At 39.2% G+C, this 19,900-nt stretch overlaps 2 protein-coding genes and 1 pseudogene across 2 annotated transcripts; 2 read left to right on the top strand and 1 right to left on the bottom strand.

Annotated features, from left to right (window-relative positions):
* The first annotated feature begins 783 nt into the window (after nucleotides 1-783).
* LOC140502204 (olfactory receptor 1f45-like) lies at nucleotides 784-1,725 on the top strand. The gene has a single exon (XM_072606514.1). The coding sequence runs from the start codon at nucleotides 784-786 to the stop codon at nucleotides 1,723-1,725; it is 942 nt and encodes a 313-aa protein (XP_072462615.1).
* A 5,969-nt stretch (nucleotides 1,726-7,694) lies between these two features.
* LOC140502203 (vomeronasal type-1 receptor 3-like) lies at nucleotides 7,695-8,678 on the bottom strand. The gene has a single exon (XM_072606513.1). The coding sequence runs from the start codon at nucleotides 8,676-8,678 to the stop codon at nucleotides 7,695-7,697; it is 984 nt and encodes a 327-aa protein (XP_072462614.1).
* A 7,864-nt stretch (nucleotides 8,679-16,542) lies between these two features.
* LOC140502202 (large ribosomal subunit protein bL12m pseudogene) lies at nucleotides 16,543-17,181 on the top strand (annotated as a pseudogene).
* The last annotated feature ends 2,719 nt before the right edge of the window (nucleotides 17,182-19,900 follow it).

Genomic DNA, 19,900 nt, shown 5'->3' with positions numbered 1-19,900 from the left:
TCCAGGACATTCTGTCAATACCACCTTTTGAGGACAAAGCAGTCAAGAGACTCTTGTGAGTAAGGAAGTTGTGTTGTAGGTCTAAGGCATTTTTGGCTAATGTTTACTCCAGGGGATACATCTGGGACTCAGGGAAAGAAGAGTACAAAGGAGATTTTTCAGCTTTTGGTCATACACTCCTGAGATACCTGAGTACCTACTTATTCATGGGGTTTTTTTTATCTCCTTGCTGAAAAATTTTATTTATTTTCCTCTTCCTGAACTGTTTTAATAATACTAGGAAATGTTTCTACTGGAGACTAAGGAAATATGTTTTAGTTAAGAAAAAACTGCTTATTTGAACCCTCTGGCCCATGCATTGCACCAGATGTAGAACAGCAACCTGCACATCTGCCTCCAACCAAGTCACTGATGTTAAATAGAACAGGTCCAAGGCTTGATCCCTGGAGACCTGTTTAGTTTATCTTGACTCATTGACTATGACTTTTGGGGTCTATCCATTCAAACAGTTCTAACCTTGCCACCATTTAGTCCCCATCATTGTTTGGGATGGCAAGGGAGGGGGATGTGGGAGAAGAAGAGGATCCATTAGGCCTTGTTTATTCCAGTGATGTCTCTGGTGTGGTAGGTGAGTTGGCAAGTGTAAGGTATCTAAGAGCAAGGAGTCCTTGTGGCTCCTTGTTGTTCTGGGAGGTTTAGGGTGTGGATGTTATGGAATACTCAATTCATTTTGAACTTTATGCTTCTGACATTTTCATTATTTTTTCCCTTTCCTCCAGAAAAATGTTAAATCAAACCAGGGTCTTGGAATTTCTCTTCCTGGGACTGTCAGACAATCCAGAGCAGCAACAATTTTTCTTTAGGCTCTTTCTGGGCAGGTACCTCATTGGGATACTGGGGAACCTGCTCACCATCCTGGCAATTGGCTTTGATTCCCGCCTCCATACTCCTATGTACTTCTTTCTCTCCAATTTATCTTTCCTAGATCTCTGTTTCACCTCCACCACAGTTCCCAAAATACTGGTAAATTACCTGTTAGGGAGTAATGCCATTTCCTACCCAGAATGCTTGGCTCAGATGTATTTTATTAATGCTTTTGGTGCATCAGACAGCATCCTCCTCTCTGCAATGGCCTATGACTGCCACCTGGCTGTCTGTCACCCTTTACACTATGGCACAGGCATGACCTCACGCCTCTGTGCCCTGTTAGTGACAGTGCCTTGGGTTTCTGCTCACCTCATTGCAATGATTCATAGTATATTTATAGACCATCTATCCTTCTGTAGGAATAATAAAATTCCTCACTTTTTCTGTGACATAAATACCTTGATAAAACTGTCATGTTCTGACACACACATTAATGAAATGTTAGTGCTTTTTTTAGGGGGACCAGTCGTTTTAATTCCCTTCATATGCATTGTAGCCTCTTACACTTCTATTGTTTCTGCTGTGTGGAAGGTCCCATCAGCTCATGGGAAATGGAAGGCCTTTTCTACCTGTGGGTCCCATCTGTCTGTGGTCACTCTTTTTAATGGAACTGTCATTGGTGTGTATTTCAACCCCACATCCACCCATACAACCCAGAAAGACATGATAGCAACTGTGATGTATACAGTTGTTACTCCTACATTGAACCCTTTCATCTATAGCCTTCGGAACAACGACTTGAAAGGAGCCCTGGGGAAGCTTCTTGGCTTGAAACATTTCTCCAAGAGACGATTATGATGACTTTGGGCCTATTCCAACATAGATGAATATTTCATGGGGAAAATAAATTAACTAATGTGTTGTCAGGAATGACTGATTATTGCCAACCTTGAGGGAGTACATTAATGTTGTGTAAGACAGTTCTCTATCCTCAATGCTATTGCGTTCAACATTTATAGCAATGAACTAAATAAATATAAGCATTATGAAGATGCTCAGCATGTTTGTATAATTTGTACATGGCATGAAGCTAGGAGGAATAGTTTTTCTGTTTGGAATGAAAGAACTGAAATTAAAAAAGATTCCAGCCAGCTGGAAAAATGGGTCAAATCTAATTAAATATGGATAATTGAATTGGATTAAACTAAATGAGGATATATAAGGAGGTTAGAGTGGACAAAGCAAATTTTTCTTTGTAATTCATTGATCCTGCAGCTCAGTTTAGGAATCTGTTTAATCGTTGGCTTAGATGTCCTTCAATGTCCCTTCCCACTACAATACTGAAAGTCACTATGCCTATCTAGGTCTTCGATGTTCATCTGCATTACAGGGCGACGGAGATCCCATAGTTTATTTTGTGTGGGTGTATAGTTACCAAGGAAGACAAATGCATTTGGTGTGAGGGTTGCTTTGCACTTTTGTTGTCCACCTGCCTCCGAACTCTAACCTGCCACTCGAAGAAGCTATAACACGTACAGAATTCACAACTTTGCAAACAATTCTGGCAGACAGGTTATAACATACTGAGGATAATTGGTAGCCCTTGAACACATTAACGTTTTAGGTGGGTCACTACCCCGAGCATGTGAAGACTTCTTGTGGTGTAATGGGTTGAGGTGAACAATTTGTTCCAATTGAAAAGGAAGATACATTCAAATGAAGGTTGCTGGCATAAGGGACATGGTTTTGGAATCTAGAAAAAGTAAAATAAAAACTAACAAGCGAAAAATAGGGCATGGAGGGAAAGGAAGCCTAGACATCCAGGTTCCCTGAATAAAATGGATCCAAGACAGGGAAGTGACAATAAAATCTGGTAAAAGGGCTTTCAAAATCTGTATTGGTATTAAAAGTATCCAAAATAAATAAACAAACTTTTGTTTGAAATAGGGAGGACAATGATGATGGACATCATCAGAGGAGGCAGGACTTCTTGATTGTTTTATTTTTTTCTTGGATGAATGGAAGGACCTTTTCATTAGAAATGACAGAACAAAAAAAAGCATGCAAACAAGGAGTTGATATGAAAAATAAATAATGAATTATTGTAAGAAAGAACATAGTTTATCATGATGAATTCACATTAGTTGACCCAGTATAAATATATTCTCAGGTAGTGAAAGATTTGACCAGTGTGATTGCTGAGTTTCTTTCAGTAAGAAATGAAAATATTAGGAACATGGCAGGGATAATTTCCATGTTGTGAGATAAATGAAACAACACAACACAAACAAACAAATCACTGAGCTTTCGTTTTCCCCGTGGTAACAGCAATGTCCTAATTCTTTTTCTACCCCTGCACGTAGCTTTGTGATGAAAGCACTTTCTAAATTACAAAACCCTATGCTAACATGAGTGATTATTATTATCATTTTTGTTGGCTTTGCTTGTAGACAGGATAATGGAATTTAAGGGAACTGATATATTGGTCAAGTGAAATGGTAGAGAGAAAAGAAAAAGCCTAAGAAGGGATTTTGGGGTCCTTTTAGTGAGCATGATATGATTAAGGAGCCATCACAGGACATGAAGAACATAGTCAGACAGAGAGAAGAACCAGAGGGCCAATAGCGTCTTAAAAAGCTAAAGAGGACAGATCATCCAGGAGAGGCAGAGTAATGTAGTGGATAGAGAGTTTCTTAACTCATCTTAAATTCTGTTCCATAGTTAAATCCTCCCAAAGACTATACAATGGATTTTGGACTTTAGGCCAGTTTAGAATTTCCTATTCTTTTATGAGACTTTCCATGGCTGCCAATGCTTTCTCTGCACCATATCCACAGGTAATCTAGTCACTCTGCAATTGAGTCATGACTCCTCTGATTTACCTTCATTTCCTCTCCTCCAGGACATTGAAAAAAATACAAATAAAGACATGAGTAGAATTCAGTACCTCTGTAAGTGATCAGGTGAACACTCTAACAAATATTTACCCCCTTCAGATCAGAAGAATATTCTACCTGCTTGCTTTTGCATTATGACCCATTTCCTTTTGTTTTGAATGTCGATGTTAGGTTATCTAGACATTCACAAAGCAAATTCTTGTTGCATATAGAAAGACAATTAAATTTTGAGTAATGGAAAGCTGACATAGGCTTGTATTGTGGCATCCCCTCAGAAGTTTCCTTGCTGCTGCAGTCTTTGCAAGCTGAGAACCCACCACCTGCCTCTAGCCTCACATTAGTTATCTATGGCAATAAGCAATAGCACACTGTAACCCTTCTTACCTTCTGCAGAAGATGTGGAGAGGAAAACAGGAAGTCGGTTCTACTTGTGGAAGTGCACGCATTGCTGAAACATAGTGCTAAGCAAAGGAATACGGTCAATAGATACAGAGAACTAGCTCTGTGTGTGTGTGTGTGTGTGTGTGTTTGTGTGTGTCTGTGTGTGTGTGTATGTGATGTTATTTCTAGGTCAAATATCCCATATTTCTGTAATACACAGTTTTATAGTCTGCTAGGCATTGTTGCCAATTTTTCTCCAGACTAGTTGGATCAGTATCTAACCCCTTCCCAATTTTTCCACATGTACTCCAACATTTGTCATTTTCCGTTTTTGTTATATTAGCCAATCTGATACATATGAGGTTGTACCTCAGTTATTTGACTTTGCATTTCTCCAATCAATAGTGATTTTAGAGCTTTTTTCATTAGTCTACAGACAGCTTTGATTTCTCCTTCCGAAAACTGCCTGTTTATATCTGTTAACTATTTATCTTCTGGGGAATGATCCGTATTTTTATAAATTTGATTACATTCCATATATATTTGAAAAATAAGACGTTTATTAGAAAAATTAGCTGCAAAATTTCCCTGTTTCCTACTTTTTTTCTCATATTGACTGCATTGATTTTCTTTGTGCAAAATCCTTTATTTCATTGCAATCAAAATTATCCATTATTCATTCTGTGATCCTTTCTATCTCTTCTTTGGTCATGAATCCTTCCCTTATACACAGATCTGACAGGCTTTCCCTTATCCCACAATCTGAAAGGGCTTGCATGCCTTTAATATACAAGCCTTCCATTCATTCATATCCTACATCAATGCTTCATCAGTGGCTTCTTGTATATAAACTTTGGCAAGTCCTAACAAAGTAAGTAATAGATCCATTAATACACTGATGAACCAGCCTTATCAAATACAGAACTCCTCATTACAAAAAAAAATTATTCACAAAGTAGTAAATTTTGGGGCTATAGATACTCATTAAGTGTAGCAATATTAGGATCTGAATTAGTTGACGAAATATACACATATACGGTTGGAGTAAGTAGTATCATCCAGGCAAATCCAGTGAATAATGAAATAACAGTATAACTTGAATTTATTCATACATTTGATAAAAATCTTTCAGCAAAACATTGTGTAGCACAATAGAGCATTTGGGGGATAGAGGAGAATATATAATTAAATGAATCTAGAACTTTTTGAATCATTGATTATCAATGAAATAATTGATGTTCCCTTTGAGATAGGGTGTTGCATAGGATTTGTGCCACCAGAATTTTTATTAATTTCTTGACTGAAAGGAAGGGAATACGCATTTCTATAGCATCTGCTGTACTACTAAGTGCTTTACATATATCACCTCATTTGATTCTCACAACTCTTCAAGTTAAGTGATGCTATTTTTTCCATTTTTCCATTTTCCATTCCATTTCCATTTTATACTTGAGGAAACAGAGACAATCAGCAAGTGCGTAACTTGCTGAGAGTCATACAGCTAGTGTCTAAGACGGAATTTGAATGAAGTACAAATGCACAATTTATTAAGTTTAAAGATGACAATTCATTATGAAGGGCATTTATGATATAGTATGACAAAATAGTGATTTAAGTACTGACAAATTGGAATGATTGGTTACATCTAATAAGATAACATTTCTAAGTGATAGATATAAAATTAAATTTTTGTTCAAAATTGAGAAGCAGAGAGTTTTGGGCAGACATGGTTTAGTAACATTTCTTTTGAAAAACATTTTTCGAGATTGTTCTAAATATAAGTTAAGTATGAGTCATGACTATTGGAATAACCATAAATATCCTTATAGCTTATAGTTACATCAACCAGAGAAGCAGGTAAGTATCAATCCATATTAAGAAAAGCATGGTTGCCCAATTCAACATGGATATACTTCTTTCTCAGCTATTCTCAGGTTAGAAGACATTGACAGTCGTGTAAAACCTGCTTTATGTTGTTTTTCTTCAGTCATTCCATCATGACTGAGTCTTTGTATCTTTATGGACCAGAGCATGACAAGCCCTTCTATCATCCACTATCTCCTGGTGTCTGTTCAACGTTACGTTCATTGCTTCCATGGCACTTTTTATCCATATTATTCTCTGCCATTCTCTTTTTCTTGTGCCCTCAATTTATCCCAGCATTAGAGTACTTTCCAATGAGCTCTGTCTTCTTAAGCTTCAGTATTTGTCCTTCCAATGAACAGTCTAAATTAATTCTTGAAGTCGTGACTGATTTGGTCTCCTTGCTGTCCCAGGGATTCTTAAAATTCTCCCTCAGTACTACAATTTGGAAGTCAATTGTGCAGCCAGTGCTCAGCTTTTTGTTATAGTCCAACTCTCACAATCACACATTACTACTGGAAAAACCACCGCTTTCACTATAGGGACCTTTTTGGCAAGGCAATGTCTCTGCTTTTTAGCATATTGTCCAGATTTGCCATACTTTTCTTTCCAAAGAGCTAGTGTCTTACTTTCATGGTTATAGTCTTTGTCAAGTAATTTTTGACCATAAAATATGACACTTCTTGTATTTCTTCTCCTTCTGCTTGCCAGGAAATGATTGCACTGGTTCTTATGATCTTAATTTTTTAATAATGTTATGTGTGCATCCGGCTTTGACACTCTCCTCTTTTACCCTCATCAAGAGACTTCTTAATTCTTCATCATTCTCTGCTATCGACGTGGTATTATTTGTATATCTGAGGTGGCTGATATTTCTCCCAAGAAACTTAATTAGGGCTTTTGATTCATCTATCCTGATATTTCACATGATGTACTCTGCATATAGGTTAAACAAATAAGGTGACAATAGACATACTTTCACAATCTTTAACCAATCAGTTGTTCCATATTAAATTCTTACTGTTGCTTCTTGGTTCACATACAATTTCCTCAGGAAACAAGCAAGATAAGCAACTCCTATCTCTTTGAGGACTTGACACGTTTTGTTGTAACCTGCACAGTCAAATGTTTTACTAGAGCCAATTAAGCAAAAATAGATGTTTTATGAAACTCCCTTGATTTCTTTTTAATCCAGTAAGTTTTGACCTGTATGTCTTGCATAATCCTGCGTAGTATCACTCATAGTTCGATTGAGCTATGCAAATCCTTCTGCCACAACATGGCTGTGACCAGGAATGGTCAAGTTCACCAAGGAGATTAAATTTAAGTTTAAATTTAAGATATATCTATCTCTAGAAAGACAATCAGTCTGATCATCTTCACAGGACAATCCCTCTTTGTGGGCAGTTGTGTGAATGCTAGTTAAAAGGATTCCATAGGAGAAGGGGAATGACTTGATATCATTAGCTGTATATAAAGGTTTTCAAGATCTCAACCTGAAGAATTAATCACTTTTCAGTGTATATTCACTTATTACTTTTGAAAGTCATAGGGGTCTTTGTTTGAATGGCTCATTCATAATGTACCTATTGTTGAGAGGAAAAAAGTCTTCTTATTTAAAATAATCTTGCTCCTGGGCTCCAGAAGCCCTAGGGGATTATACTAGATGGTCCCTAATTTACCCTCCTACTTCCCAAATCTTTGATTTGGTGGTTCTGTATATGTTTGACATGATATGGGTGTAGCACATGAGTCTTTCATTTCTTGGAGAAAGCAACAACATTCCCAAGAATCCCAAGTCTCACTACTGATCAACACAAAAGGACTGACTGCTTGAAAAGTCATGGACAGAAACATAGCAACATAGAACATATAGGGCCTAGTTGCTCCAGGAAAAGATGCATAAATAGCAAGGATAGAGCATGCTGAGTTGAAGAAGAAATAGGTGCTCACCAACAACAGAATGGTTTTAGTGGCTCTGATTTCAGGGAAGACTCTCGGGGAGAGACTGGTACTATGAATGTGCTGGACTCGTTGGTGGTGTCTGTACAGAAGAAGCACCATATATCCACTATTAACAACCATGAAAATCACAAATACAGAATCATAAAAAGACTTCCAGATTTGAAGTTTTAGAGAATTCATGGCATATGGGTGGATGGAGCAAAACCCCTCTTTGTCCCTGCCTTTAGTGTTTGTGTTATTCTGTCTTAGATCAGTTCTAGGCACAAGAAGAGCAACATCCATTAATAGATTGAGAATCCAACAGAAAACACAGCAGAGAATGATGCATTTGGGGGACTTAACTTTGAGGACTGCCCACTTTGGTGTATTGGGGCTGATGGCAATGGCTTGGAAGCTGCTAAGGAGGCAGGTACTGCAGAGGGAAAGGCCTCTGAATACTCTCTGTAGATAACTTAGGATTTTACAGGCAGTATCATTCAGAAAAATATTGACTTCCCAAGAAAATATTACTGTGGGGATTCCCCTGGAAAGAAGAAAAATGACATTAGCAAAGGACAGTTGGACAAGAATTAGGTTTATGCTTCTGAGCCTCTTCTGAGTGTTGAAATGAAAAGGGTAATGGTAAACGAGGAAAAAGTTTCCCAGGACTCCAATTATCATCTGCACCAGATGGACAATTCCGAGGACTTCATCACTAAAATTCATTTCTTAGATGACTTGGTTAGTAGAACTGCTCTCCAATCCAACATGATCTGAGGAGGAAGAAATGGAATCCTGACTATCCCAGCCTAAACTCCCTGAGGAGATTTCATAATTTCCCTTTTTTTCCAATAAGAAACAAAAATTCTTACTAGGTAAGTTGGGTATGAGGCATTTTAGAAAATTCTTTCCTAGGGAGGAGCCAAGATGGTGGAGTAGAAAGATATACACACACTTAGTTCTTACCCCACAGCCCATAAAACACCTGTAAAGAAGAACTCTCAACAAATTCTAGAGCAGCAGAAGCCACAGAACAATGGAGTGGAAGGGATTTCTATTCTAGAGAGACCTGAAAAACTGATGGGAAAGGTCTGTTGCACACTGGACATGGAACAGAGCCCAGCCCTGCCTTGACCACATGCACCGAGAGAAGCAGATTCAAGCAGGCTTCAGGGACAGAATCTCCAGCAGCAGTGCAGTTCCCTCAACCCACAGGTGCCAAAGGTGAGTGAGAGGGTCTTTTCGACTGGCTGAGAGGGGAGCAGGATGTCCCCATAACTCAGGCCCCTTCAGGAGGCAGCAGTGGAGGCAGCAGTGGACAAGGGCTCCCAAAGCAGGCAGGAGCCCGGATCCATTATTGAAGGTCTCCTCATAAACCCCCAGAGGGAACTAAGCCCCAGTGTGGTGGCCCTGCCCCCACCTGAGCAGCTGAACTTAATCTCATACTGAATAGCAGCTACACCCCCTCCAAAAACCCCTAAGGTTTGGGAGCAGCATTTGAATCTCAGCCCCCAAGCCCTGGCTGGGCAGAACTGGAGGCTAGATGGGTGTGGAGAGGAAATTCAGAAGTCAAGTAACTGGCTGGGAAAATGCCCAGAAAAGGGGAAAAAAATAAGACCATAGAAGGCTACTTTCTAGGGGAACAGGTGTCTCCCCCCATCCTTTAGGATGAGGAAGAGCAAGGCATACTGTCAGAGGAAGTCAAGGCCCCTGCCTCCAGAGGGGACTTAAACAGGGCTCAGGCAATAGAAGACCTTAAAAAACAAGTTAGCTGCTTACTAAAGGAGAACCAAAAAAAAAAAATGCTGAGGAAAATAACAGCTTTAAAAAGAGGCTAACTCAATTGGAAAAAGAGGTCCAAAAAGCCAACGAGGAGAAGGAGGTTTTTAAAAGTAGAATTAGCCAAATGGAGGAGAAGGTTCAAAAGCTCACTGAACAAAATAATTTGTTGAAAGAGAGAATTGAGTCCAGAGAAATGAATGACTATAAGTTAAATGAAGAAGTTAGTAAACAAAACCAAAAATTTGAAAAAAATAGAAGATAAGGTGAAACAACTCATTGGAAAAGCAACTGACCTGGAAAATAGATCCAGGAGAAATAATTTAAAAATTATTGGACTACCTGAAAGCCATGATCAAAAAAAGAGCCCAGACATTATCTTCCATGAAATTATCAAGGAAAACTGCCCTGATGTTGTAGAATCAGAGGGTAAAATAAATATTGAAAGAATTCATCAATCACCTCCTGAAAGAAACCCGAACACAGAAACTCCCAAGAATCTTGTGGCCAAATTTCAGAGTTCCCAGATCAAGGAGAAAATACTGCAAGCAGCTAGAAAGAGACAATTTAAGTACTGTGGAAATACAATCGGGATAACACAGGATCTGGCAGCTTCAACATTAAGTGATTGAAGGGCTTGGAGTGGGATATTTCAGAAGTCCAAGGAGCTGGTATTGAAGCCAAGAATCACCTACCCAGCAAATCTGAATATAATACTTCAAGGGAAAAATGGTCATTCAGTGATACAGACGACTTTCAAGATTTCATGTTGAGGAAAAGACCAGATCTGCATTTAAAAATTTGACTTCCCAAGACAAGAATCGAGAGAAGCATGAAAAGGTAAACAGAAAAGAAAAATCATAGAAGACTCTCTAAAGCTGAACTGTTTACATTACTACATGGAAAGAAAATATTTTTAACTCGTGAATCTTTATTAGTATTTGGGTAGTTGGAGAGATTATACATACACACACAGCCACACATACACATAGATAGATAGAGAATACAGGGTGTGTTATATCAGAAGAGATGATATCCACATACACATATACAAAAAAAATAAAATAAAATAAAAATTAAGGGGTGAAGGAGGAAAATTCCGAGAAGAGAAAGGATGTAATGGAATGGGGCAGGCTATAACTCATAAAAGAGATAAGAAAAATCTTATTCAATGGAGGAGATAAGGGAAAAGGGGAGGTGGGGAATAAAGCTATTCTCCCCACTTGTGGCTGAAGGAGGGAATAACATGCTCACTAAATTTGATATGAAAATTTATATACACCACAGGAAAGTAGGAGAGGAGGCAACAAGTGGAGTGAGGGGAATGTTAGAAGGGAGGGCAAGTGGGAGAAGGGAGTCACTAGAAATAAACACTTTTGAAAAGGGACAAGGTCAATTGTAGGGGGAAAAATAAGAGGGGATAGGGTAGGTCAGAGGGCAATATGGTTAGTATTACACAACATGATACTGTGGAAGTCTTCTGCAAAACAGCACATATTTAGTCTGTATTTTATTGCTTCCCTTCTCAGTGGGGCTGGGGAGGGAGGGGGGAGGGAGAGAAGTTGAGAATTTTTATTGCATATAATCAGCAAATAAGAACTACAGGGACAGGGGTATGGAAATTCATCCCACTGACACCTGGCATACTTTAAGCCTGACTGAATGCAAGTGGATAGTCTAATCCTGCCTGGGGCTGACATGAAGTGGGGGAGATAGTGTATCCCTGCAATGTCCTTACTATTGGTGGCAATTTCCTATAGTCAAAAGGTTTGTAAGCTTAATACCAGATCTATTCAATTATAGATTATGGGTAGGGGAACATCCAAGGTTGTCTAAAATTAAGCTATTAGGCATAGGACTTTAGACCAACAACATTAAGTTAGGGTCCTTTAATTCTTAGTAATACTGTGGAGATAATTAGGTCAAGAGCTTGTGAAGTTAGCAACATAAATATTATCTGTGTCTCAGTTGGTTAATGTTTAAAAAAAAATTCTTTTGTGGTCCATATGTAAGTGCTTTAAAAAGATGTATCACCTAACCAAAACTTTGAATTGCTTTATCTGTTATAAACTGTTTTAAAAAGAAAGAAAGAAAGAGAGAGGGAAGGAAGGAAGGAAGGAAGGAAGGAAGGAAGGAAGGAAGGAAGGAAGGAAGGAAGGAAGGAAGGAAGAAAGAAAGAAAGAAAGAAAGAAAGAAAGAAAGAAAGAAAGAAAGAAAGAAAGAAAGAAAGAAAGAAAGAAAGAAAGAAAGAAAGAAAGAAAGAAAGAAAGGAAAGAAAAGGAAAGAAAAGAAAAGAAAAGAAAAGAAAAGAAAAGAAAAGAAAAGAAAAGAAAAAAGAAAAGAAAAGAAAAGAAAAAAGAAAAGAAATGAAAAGAAAATATTTTCCTTCTAGAACTTTTGGGAAGTTAGTGATGCAAACATTATGTCCCCCATGTTGTAGATACTTCAAAAAACTATAGCATCAAGGAGGCTGAATCTGCAAGATGCTACCTGGCTCTCACAGTTTCACACAGTTAATAAGTATTGGAGAAAGAACTGAAAATGGAACCAACCTCAGTTCTCTTTCTTCTGTGCTTAGTGCTTTTAGGTTTGGATAAGGTCCTGGGAAAGAGTTTGGGAGAAGATACAATATTGCTAAGACTTTGATGTCAAGGAATAAAAGATTCATTGTGAGAGGCACATGGATATGAATATATAATTAAATTTCAAGTAATGTACGAGGTGTTCTGTCTCCTCTGTTGACAGAATATGGCAGACATTGATTGCCAAACAAGCAATTCCCCTGCTGCTTGCCATTTTTTTCTCTTACATTCTCATATGTGTATATGTATGGGAATATAGGGAAATATATATCACACACACTTATATATATGCTATATATGTGTACCATGTATATGTTATATACATATGTATGCACATAAATATGTATTAACACATATATATTATATACACACACACACATAACACGCACACACACACACACACACACACACAGAGTCACTAAACAACTACTGAGATCTTAAACTATATTCAAAGAGGAGTAGTGTTCAGGACCAGAAAGGTGAGGGATCCCAATATGTTCTTCCCTGATCAGACCACAGTTTGAGTATTGTATTAATTTCTGTGGCCATTTTTAGAATGACATTGATATCCTTGAGAACATCTAAAGGAGGGTAAATAGTATGTTGAAAGGCCTAAGTAACATGGGACAAGGGATAATGACAGCTGCAGAGGCAGGGTTATGCAGTAGCTATTGATGGTTCTGGTGCCAGAGAAATGGGTTTAAACTGATCCCTTATAACGATTATCTAACTCATCCTTGGGGAAGCCATTTAGACTCTTCATGTGGAGAGTTATATTGTAACTTCAGTCCCAAAGTTCATTGGTTGGAGATTTTCTTCTCAGTGAAGGAGCTAAATACCCTACCCTGAGTGAACAGTGGGGCTGAGTTGGTACGAACAAGAGAAAGGAAGAGCTATCTAGGTTTCTACAGACTTTCTTTAAGCTCAAGAATTTTCCTTGAGTTGTCTTCAAGTTTCAAGTTCCTTCTGGCTTTGGGAACTTCTGGCTTCTACCATTGAGAGGGAAGATGGATAACACCAACCTCACTTTAGGCTGCTTAAGGAAAAGACTCTGGGAAGACTTGAGACAAGACAGCATGCTCCATCATCTCTTTCCAATAAACCCTTAAGATATAGGAATCTTTACTCTCGTTTTCCTAGGGAGACTTTAACGACATTCTGCCATGTGGAGTTAAAGGACCTCTGCCACCTTCTTTTTTGTTGCTGTTTTGTTGTCTCTGACTCTTTGTGACCCCATGAACATACGTCCATGGAGTTTTCTTGGCAAAGATACTGGAGTATCATTCTACAGTTTGTCTCCATTACACAAATGAGGAACTTGGACAAATAAAGGCTAAGTGACTTGCCCAGGGTCACACAACCAGTCACACAACCTGAGGTCAAATTTGCATTTAGGTCCTCCAGACTCCAGGACAGTTCTCTTTCCACTCCACCATCTAGCTTTCACATCTTCCTTTTACTACAGAGAATAAAACCTTTTTTCTCCCCTGCTTCTTGTACAGCCCATGAAAATTAGAATATGATGCAGCCTTCTAGGTTTTGGATGCTCCTCCTTTTGTCTGTATAAAAAAATGATCTCATTGCCATCATTCAAGATCTTTTGGCTTGCTGAGCAGTTAAAGATCCCATTTTTTGTTAATTGTTACCTTTACCAACAAATTGAATTTGCTCTCAACTTTGTGCCTCAGTTTACTTTGATTTAGGTTTTAAAAGAGGGAATGACTTTCTAAGCTTTAAAATAATAAGTAAATGGCTTCTTAGAAAATAATTAATCTATATTTCTAGGTTCTTACATGGGGATGACATTTTATGTCTTCTTTTCTTTTATTGTGCTTTTTGTTGTTTAGTCATTTTCAGTCATATCTAACTCTTCATGACCCTTTTTGAGCTTTTTTTTGGCAAATACATTGGGTGGTTTGACTTTTTCTTCTCCAGTTACTTTTATAGATAAGAAAACTAAGGCAAACAGGGTTAAGTTACTTGCCTAGAGTCACAGCTACTAATTGCCTGAGGCTGGATTTGAACTCAGACCTACCTGAATAGAGGGCCAGAACTCTATCCACTATCCTAGCTGCCCATGTTTTTATCATTACATATACATATATATATATGCATATTCATACATACATAATACACTCCCTTGCATTTTTCTTGTCCTTTTATTGTGTTTAGAATCATATAGATAAATAGGCTGTTACATGTATGTGTATGTGTGTCTCTTTTTACCCTTTGGCTTGGTGGTCAAGTCAGTGATTGGTGGTTTTGCTGAAACTCAGCTTTGATTTTGCTTTGCTCAGCAAACCTGACAAGCAGGCTTGGCACCCCTTACTTCAAAGAACAATTTGTAAAACATAAGCCAATAACTATTACTGAAGACTAGGCATCGAATACCTAGGAGCAGGGGAGATCGTGGGAAGGGACAGAGAGGAAAAGAGAAGGGATGGAGGAGATTGGAATGATGGCTCAGAGATACTGCTGTCATAGAAAGCTGGAGGTTTATGTAGCTGTGTGACATGAACAGTGATCATCTCTCTCTTTCTATCTCTCTGGCAATCAGGGTTAAGTGATATCTCCAGGGTCACACAGAATAAAACATTAAATGCATGCTTCAGGATACTCCTCTGCAAGCCAAGGAAGTCAGACTGAATGAGGCCCCTTTCAGCTCTAATCCTAGAACTCTTGGTTTGACAATAGACCAAGTTCAGTCATGTATTGAACATGTCCACAATTGCCTGTATTCCAATGGGAACTGAACTCACTGCCCACATTTTCTCTTAGTACAAAAGACATTACTGGGTGTAATAAATGTCGTGTTAGGGTGGAAGGAGCTGAAGCCAGACACTGCTCCAAACCATTTAGGCCCCACCCCTCCCATTTTCAAATGTTTGTTAGGTAGACCTGAGCAAGTCCTACTTATCAGGCTGGGATCCTGCTAGAGAATTAAGACACCCCTCCCCTCCCACCCACACAAAATGTCCTCACTATCCATGACCTCCTTAGGCTGTGACTTGACAAGCAATTTCCTGGCATGCTTTTTAATTAATTAAGAGACAATATCCCATTCATCTGAGCTTATACCTATATCCTAGCCACAGCCTAGGTTTACCTTAAATCAGGGAAGAGAGAGAAAGAGAAAGAGACAAAGAGAGACAGACAGAGACAGAGACAGAGAGACAGAGCAGCAGAGACAGACACACTCACAGACCCACAGACAGAAAGACAGAGAGACATAGACAGAGGCAATAAGACAGACAGAAACAGAAAGATAGAGAGAAACAGAGACACATGGAGAGAGAGACATATAGAGACAGAGACAGAAAGACTGAGAGAAACAGAGAGATCAGAGATAGGGACAATGAGAGACAGAAAAAGCCAAAGATACAGAGACAGAGATAAAGGGACATACAGAGACAGAGAGATGTAAAGACAGAGGAGAAGGGCAGCATCACCTGAACCACCACCATAGCAGGCAATATGTTCTTTGTCATTCGGAAGGATAACACCATACCTACATCAACATATTCCATGTGATCCCTGCTTTATCTCTAGCACCCAAATACTCAGGGATATCACCTTTTCCTAGAAAAGGCTCTTTGCTAATCAATCTCAATCTCTGGGACTAAGAAATTGTCACTCACCTAGTCTGTCTCTGCTATAAGAAGAATGGGTGGGAAATCGATGTAAGTATGTGCATAATAGATGGGAATGGAACTCCAGATATAAGAAGAGATATATCTGAGTTCATCTCCTCTAAGACCTCTTATTTTCATGTCATCTGCAGGAGCAGTGACACTGTGTGCATGGGGAATCTGGGATGTGTCTCAAGAATCAGCAAACTTTGGTCTCAGGTGCAAATCCCAATCAATAATGACTATTGATTAATTGGAATTTCCATAGGAGCACATGTGAGCAGCAGGGACAGAAACTTTTCCTGTATCTCAGGAGAGGGTAACTAGAGGTAGTGAGGATGAGTGAGGGTCTTGAGGAAGGAAAGTCAGGGATTCTTAAGAGCTGATGGGTAATGAGGGCCCTGTGCATGCCCCCTGATGATTCTACCGAACTATTCTATCCTTTCATTCAATTTCCTTGAATTTAATACAATCAGCATTTATTAAGCACCTGGTATGTGCCAAGCACAGAAGAAGGAAATGTCAAACCACTCCACTATCTTTGCCAAAACAACAACAACAACAAACCACCAGGTGAATGACCTTATCCCATCCACCACAATGCTGGCTGAGGCTGCTCACCCGCTGTAGGGGGCCCTGCTTGAAGTTCTGGGCCCCGTGGCTCTGCTGCAGACCTGGCTGCCATTATTGGGTATTTGTGCCTTGAGGCTAATGAGAAGCAGCTATCGTCAAAGAAGAAGTGAAACCCTGGCTGGAGCCACTCTGTACAATACTCCCAAGCAGTATGCTCCTAAGATTCAGCAGTTAGTACAGGACATTGCTGGCCTCTACTGGAAATCTCTGATCTTAACAAGTTATTAAAGAATACAGGGAACATGTGGGGCTGGTGCCAATGGGTGGCATGGTACCAGGTGCTGCTACTGCAAAGGCAACTCCTGAGGCAGCAGATGAGGAAGAGGCACCCAAACAGAAGGAGCTATCACATTTCGCTGTTAGGCTGACAGAAGCCAAGACTATGGATAAAGTGAAACTAATCAAGGAAGTAAAGAATTACATCCAAAGTATAAACTTCATCTAGGCAAAGAAGCTAGTAGAGTCCTTACCCCAGGAAATCAAAACCAATGTTGCCAAGGAGAAAAGTTTAAAGGAGCTTTGGAAGTAGCTGGAGGCACTGTGGTTTTGGAGTCGGAGTTTGGGGTTCTGAAGGACTTGTGCAAAGTGGGGCTTATTCCAGTCTAGTCTGACCACCCAAGCAGTTTCCCCATGTGTATTACTGCCTGAAGACCCAAACATATGTGTTTAACCAGTGTGGGTAGTGTGAGTGAGAACTTTCTCAGCTTTCCAGCGAACTCTGTTCTGGGACGGAAGAGGAAACCCATCTGTCCCAGACCCTTCAAAAAGGCTATTGTGAAGAAGGACTCTGTGCAACATAAGAGTGGGGAGCAAGTTTGTTCAAATAGTAGTCTATGAGGAAAATATGTCATTACCCAGAAAAAAAAAAACACCAAACAACTCATGTGTGTGTTCGTCCTTCGTTGCTGAAGAAGACCATGCCATCAGAGAAATAATGACATGACTTGCATTTGACTTTGTTTTGAGGGAGGGAGGGCTGTGCAGGTTACCAGCCTCACTTCTCCTCTAGAGTCATCTGAATTCAGTGACCAGATATTCATCAGGATGACTAGAGATGACCCAGGATGAGGTAATTGGGGCTAAGTGACTTGCCCAAGGTCACACAGCTAGTGAATGTCAAGTGTCTGAGGTGAGATTTGAACTCAGGTCTTCCTGACTTCTGCACTGGTGCTCTTTCCACTGCACCACCTAGCTGGCCCCCAAACAACACATAGATAGTATTGGCATCATATGGTCTGTGGGGTCAAGTAAGAGTCATACATGACTTGAGTAATGGAACAATATACACACTATGCTGAGTGCTGTGGATGCAAACAAGAAAAACAGACAGGTCATTCCCCCCACACGCACCTCAAGGAGGTAACAATCTAATGGACACAAAAAGAACACACAGCTAAAAATGAGATGAGGGGACGTGACTATCAAGAGCTATGCTGTTCTGTGGAGTGAATTGAAGTAGATCTGCTGATGAAAATGGTGTTACACGAATTGTTGCTTTTTGTTGTTGTCTAGTTGTGTGAACCCTTCAAGACTCCATTTTAGGGTTTTCTTGGTGGAGATGCTGGAATAGTTTGCAATTTTTTTCTCCAGCTCATTTTACAGATAAGGAAACAGAGGCAAACAGGGTGAAGTGATTTGCCCAAAACCACACAGCTAGCAAGTGTCTGAGGCTGAATTTGAAGTCAGGTCCTCCTGACTCCAGGGCTAGCACTCTATCAACTGTGCCACTTAACTGTCCAAAGATCACATTTGCAAAAATATGAATGCTGTAAATACAACTAGGCACTACATTTGTACGATGAAATGCCCTAAAAGAGTGTGATTTAAACAATGGGAGTATGTGACAGCAGGTCATGACAGAATTATAAAGGAACTGAGGATACGTATTCCGAACAAGAGAAAATGTAGCAGAAGCTCAGTAGTGATTTTCAAGTAATTAAAGACAATCATGTGGAGGAAAGGTCATTTTTTGTAGCCCAAAGGGGCAGCTTGGGATAAATGAATGAAAGTTGCATAGGGGAAAATATCGGTCAGTTTTTAGAAAGCAGCAATCTAACAATCATAGCTGTCTAATAGTTTGTTCATGTTAAGAACTTGTGAATTCTTCATGAGTGGACTGAAACTTTTAGGCTGGCATAGAGGGAATGCATGCTCTGCTACGAGGATGAAAAAATGACCCTTTAGGATTCTTCCTCCTTTGAGTTTCTATGAATTAACTTGAAGTTCTCAACCAGCCAACAAAGGAGACAAAAAGGGACTCTTATTCCGTTGTAGAGATGAGGAAAATAAATTACTAACTGGTGAGAGGACTTGAACACAATCTCAAAGTAGATGTCAGGTCCAGGGTGAGAAAGAGCCCAGATAAGTCCTCCTTGACATATCATATAGATTCTGAACTAATCCTTACATGCTACTTATCTTTTTCCTCTAGGTTAAGTTTCAATCTGGATATTATCAGTACAACAGTAAATTCTAAATATTTGTATCCATAGAAAAATCAGTATCATGTGTGTGTTTGTGTGTGGGGGTGTATGTGGGCATATGCATGCATGTACATACACTCATAGGAAGAAAGAAAAGTGGTAAGATTGAGACTTCCATGCAGACAAATAGCTAACCTATCTGGTCAGATCTGCTCCGAAATTTGTTAGGAAACTTTCAGGGGGACAATTTAATCAATCTTCTCCAAAGGGATCAAGTTCCACAATATCATTCAAGTGAAACTCAAGGATACTGTTTTATAAAAATCAGTGCCACTTCTTTAAGGTTCTTTGGGAGCTGACAAGAAAGTTGTCAGATACCAGGTACAAAGTAGAGAGATTTCCAGTGAACAGATTCATCCTGAAGTCATTAAAACTTTACAGGAGCAACTATGCCTGGTATAAGAAACAATGCTGCTCATTTTCATAAGACATTCCCTCTTGAAAGGCAAACGTGTATGCCATGAACGAAGATGGATAGGAAGAAGGAGAATGGATTTAGCACTTTAGCCATCTATAAAGAATTTTCCAAAATCTAAAACTGAAAGAATGGCCACTTTTCAATGTATACTTAGCCCGCAATTACATGTAGAAACAATTTTTAACATTCATTTTAAAAATTTCAGTTCAAAATTCTCTCCCTCACCCATGAAACCCCTCATTGAGAAGGTAAGTAATTTGATACAGATCCTACATGTGTAGCTATGCAAAAAAATTTCCATAAAAGTTATGTTGTGAAAGAAATTACAGAGCTGCTCCCCACCTTGCCCAAAGAAAAAAAACTCTTCAGAAAAATAAAGCAAAAAATAAAAGTATCCTTTAATCTGTATTCAGACACCATCAAT

The sequence above is a fragment of the Notamacropus eugenii genome, chromosome 4, assembly GCF_028372415.1.
Source record: "Notamacropus eugenii isolate mMacEug1 chromosome 4, mMacEug1.pri_v2, whole genome shotgun sequence".
Classification (NCBI taxonomy): Eukaryota; Metazoa; Chordata; class Mammalia; order Diprotodontia; family Macropodidae; genus Notamacropus; species Notamacropus eugenii.
Note: the sequence above shows the minus strand (reverse complement) of the source record. Positions and strands in the feature narration are given on the sequence as shown.

Coding starts and splice junctions, on each gene's coding strand:
- LOC140502204 (XM_072606514.1), top strand. CDS start 784: ATGTTAAATCAAACCAGGGTCTTGGAATTTCTCTTCCTGGGACTGTCA.
- LOC140502203 (XM_072606513.1), bottom strand. CDS start 8,678: ATGAATTTTAGTGATGAAGTCCTCGGAATTGTCCATCTGGTGCAGATG.